Raw genomic sequence first — 3,668 nt, 5'->3', positions numbered from 1 at the left:
CCCCCATCCCGCGGCTGGGCATCGCGCCCTACAACTGGAACACCGAGTGTCTGCGGGGCGACGGCGAGGCACCTGGATGGGCCACGGCTTTCCCGCAGGCGTTGGGGCTTGCTGCCGCCTTCAGGTACCCGCACCGGGGACCAGGGGTGTGGGATGGGACCTGGTGAGACAGGTCGCCCCTTACCTACGTCGCCCTGACACCCCTGTGCTGTCCCCCCAGCCCAGAACTCATCTACCGTGTGGCCAACGCCACGGCCACCGAGGTGAGAGCCAAACACAACAGCTTTGCTGCTGCTGGACGCTACACTGACCACACTGGGCTCAGCTGCTTCAGCCCTGTCCTGAACATCATGAGGCACCCACTGTGGGGGAGGAACCAGGTGCCAGCTTGGGCGGGTGATCCCTGGCTGGGATCAGACCACAAGGGACTGTGGCTGACCAGCTGGATGTGGCCATGGCTTGCCAGGCTGTGGGGATATGGGAATGGGGCTCCCAGAGGTGACACACCTGTGCCTCGGACAGGAGACCTATGGGGAGGACCCGTTCCTGAGTGGGGAGCTGGCCCGCAGCTTTGTGCAGGGGCTGCAGGGCCAGCACCCCCGTTACGTTAAGGCCAGCGCTGGCTGCAAACACTTCAGCGTGCACGGAGGCCCTGAGAACATCCCTGTCTCCAGGCTAAGCTTCGATGCCAAGGTGAGCACAGCGGGGCAGGGGTATTAATAGGGCAGGAGACACTCCAGGTGCTGACCCCACTCTGCCATGGTACTTGCAGGTGCTGGAGCGGGACTGGCGCATGACCTTCCTGCCCCAGTTCCAGGCATGTGTGCAGGCTGGCTCCTACAGCTTCATGTGCAGCTACAACAGGTGTGGAGCGTGGCAGGGGCCATATGGGCTGGGCTGCCCTTGGCATGGCTTGTGCCCCACTCTCCTGGCTGCCCCATCCCCTCTCCAACAGGATCAATGGTGTCCCCGCTTGTGCCAACAAGAAGCTGCTGACGGACATCCTGCGTGGCGAGTGGGGCTTTGATGGCTACGTGGTGAGCGACGAGGGGGCTGTGGAGCTCATCATGCTAGGGCACCACTACACACAGAGCTTCCTGGAGACAGCAGTTGGTGAGCTCAGGGGCTGGGCATGGGGTCAGTCCTCAGGCATGACACAGCCATGATGGGAGTTCTCCCTTCTCCCTGGCATGGCAGCCTCAGTGAATGCTGGCTGCAACTTGGAGCTCTCCTATGGCATGAGGAACAACGTCTTCATGCGCATCCCTCAGGCTCTGGCCATGGGCAACATCACACTGCAGGTGAGCCAACGGGAGCAGGACCAGGGCTGTGGGCAGAGAGCCTGGGCTGTCCTTGCCAAGCACAACTGAGCTGTTGGGGTTGGGCTCTCCACAGATGCTGCGTGACCGAGTCCGGCCCCTGTTCTACACACGGATGCGGCTGGGGGAGTTTGCCCCCCCAGCCATGAACCCCTACAGCTCCCTAGACCTGAGTGTGGTGCAGAGCCCCGAGCACCGCAACCTCTCGCTGGAAGCTGCAAACAAGAGCTTTGTGCTGCTGAAGAATGTGAGGGGAACACTGCCCCTGCGGGCCCAGGACCTGTCCAGCCAGCACTTCGCGGTGAGCCCCTGCAAGGGGGTGGGCAGGGGGACATGCTGGGTCCACACCCAGGCCACACAGGTGTCACAGGGCTGCTGGTGCCCACCCTCACCCCTCTGCCCTCTGCAGGTTGTGGGTCCCTTTGCTGACAATCCCCGGGTACTGTTTGGGGACTATGCACCAGTGCCAGAGCCTCAGTACATCTACACTCCCCGGTGAGACAGCGTGGTCCCACCTCATGTCCCCCTCTCCTGGTCACTATTCCCCTCTTCTGGGCACTGTCCAGGGCTGCTGCTGGAGCTGCTTGGCCCTTGGCTGGTGGCCAGGCAAGGGGGCTGTCCCCATTGTGCCCTGACCCTGGGGCACAGCTGCCCCTGTGTCCTCTGCTCTTCCCTGGTGCAGGAGGGGGCTGGAGATGCTGGGGGCCAATGTCAGCTTCGCAGCGGGCTGCAGCGAGCCATGGTGCAAGTGGTACTCACGGGCAGAGCTGGTGAGGGTGGTGGGGGCAGCTGACGTGGTGCTGGTCTGCCTGGGCACAGGTAGGTGGGAGTGGAAGGGTACTGGGTGGGCACTGCCAGAGGCAGGGGAGTGCTCTGGGAGAGAGGGGCTGCCCATGAGCCACATCTGAGGTGTTCGGTGTCCCTCTGCCCTGTGTGCCCACAGGGGTGTAAGGGGCTCTCTCTTGGCTGTCCCCACCCAGGGGTAGATGTGGAGACGGAGGCGAAAGACCGGAGTGACCTGTCCCTGCCGGGGCACCAGCTGGAGCTGCTGCAGGATGCTGTGCAGGCAGGTAGGGGCTCTGTGGGACCTCAACCCACACAGGTGTTCCCCATCCATGGCACACCCTGGGGCCATCCCAGCAGTGCCACTACCGGCCTCTCAGTGACAGCCACCTCCCTGCAGCCGCTGGGCGCCCCGTCATTCTGCTGCTGTTCAACGCGGGACCCCTGGATGTGAGCTGGGCTCAGGCACATGACGGCGTGGGGGCCATCCTGGCCTGCTTCTTCCCTGCCCAGGCCACGGGTTTGGCCATTGCCAGGGTCCTGCTGGGCGAGGCAGGGGCCAGCCCAGCTGGTCGGCTGCCGGCCACTTGGCCTGCAGGCATGCACCAGGTAAGGCCAGGGCTGCGGGTGGCACCCTTAGCCTTTCCCTGCCTTGGTGGCTGGAGCAGCTGCAGGATGCAGGGCTGTGGTTTTTCCTTGTGCCCACCCAGCCCTGCCCTGTCCCACAGGTGCCACCGATGGAGAACTACACCATGGAGGGGCGGACATACCGCTACTATGGGCAGGAGGCCCCGCTCTACCCTTTTGGGTACGGGCTGTCCTACACCACCTTCCGCTATCGGGACCTGGTGCTGAGCCCCCCAGTGCTGCCCGTCTGTGCCAACCTCTCTGTGTCTGTGGTGCTGGAGAACACAGGACTGCGGGACAGTGAGGAGGTGGGCACAGCTGCTCTGCACTGATCTGGCTGTGCAGGGCACAGATGTGCCCAAGCTCCCCCTGCAAGGGGGAGTCCCACTGTGCTGAGCCCCATCCCTCCGTGCAGGTGGTGCAGCTGTACCTGCGCTGGGAGCAGTCATCCGTGCCGGTGCCCCGCTGGCAGCTGGTGGCTTTCCGCCGTGTGGCCGTGCTGGCCGGCCGGGAGGTGAAGCTGTTCTTCCAGGTGCTGGCCGAGCAGCGCGCTGTCTGGGCACAGGACTGGCGCCTGGAGCCCGGCACCTTCACCCTGTTCGCTGGAGGGCAGCAGCCGGGCCAGAAGACACGGGCGCCCTCGGAGGTGCTGAGCGCACGGTTCAGTGTCACCGGCACGGCACGGCCCTTACGCACGTGTTAGCAGCGGGGGTGGGCACAGGGTGCTGGCCGAGGAAGGGATGGAAGGTACCCGGTGTGCCGCGGGCACTGTGGTGCTTCTCTGCCCTGCAATAAAGTGCTGGTGCTCCGTGGCAGCTGTGTGCGGCTTCCCCTCCATCCTTCCCGGCGCAGCGCTGGCATCTCCCTGGAGCAAGACCGCACTGTCCTGCTCGGTGCTTTCACCCTCCTGCCGTGGCTGTCCCACCCCGAGGCGCTGCT

General features: G+C 64.7%; 1 protein-coding gene across 1 annotated transcript in view; it reads left to right on the top strand.

The window, feature by feature from the left end:
- Nucleotides 1–3,544, top strand: part of LOC102034363 (beta-xylosidase/alpha-L-arabinofuranosidase 2) — a 5,914-nt gene extending 2,370 nt beyond the window's left edge. The window contains exons 2-14 of the mRNA XM_031063034.1: nucleotides 1–124; nucleotides 221–380; nucleotides 523–693; nucleotides 773–864; nucleotides 956–1,113; nucleotides 1,198–1,301; nucleotides 1,396–1,620; nucleotides 1,729–1,814; nucleotides 2,002–2,138; nucleotides 2,300–2,389; nucleotides 2,503–2,711; nucleotides 2,831–3,037; nucleotides 3,145–3,544. Coding sequence (XP_030918894.1) covers nucleotides 1–124; nucleotides 221–380; nucleotides 523–693; nucleotides 773–864; nucleotides 956–1,113; nucleotides 1,198–1,301; nucleotides 1,396–1,620; nucleotides 1,729–1,814; nucleotides 2,002–2,138; nucleotides 2,300–2,389; nucleotides 2,503–2,711; nucleotides 2,831–3,037; nucleotides 3,145–3,432 — 2,051 coding nt within the window. The 3' untranslated portion in view covers nucleotides 3,433–3,544. The remainder of the gene's footprint in view (nucleotides 125–220; nucleotides 381–522; nucleotides 694–772; nucleotides 865–955; nucleotides 1,114–1,197; nucleotides 1,302–1,395; nucleotides 1,621–1,728; nucleotides 1,815–2,001; nucleotides 2,139–2,299; nucleotides 2,390–2,502; nucleotides 2,712–2,830; nucleotides 3,038–3,144) is intronic.
- Nucleotides 3,545–3,668: the final 124 nt, after the last annotated feature.

This window comes from Geospiza fortis, unplaced genomic scaffold, assembly GCF_000277835.1.
Source record: "Geospiza fortis unplaced genomic scaffold, GeoFor_1.0 scaffold289, whole genome shotgun sequence".
Taxonomy (NCBI): Eukaryota; Metazoa; Chordata; class Aves; order Passeriformes; family Thraupidae; genus Geospiza; species Geospiza fortis.
Note: the sequence above shows the minus strand (reverse complement) of the source record. Positions and strands in the feature narration are given on the sequence as shown.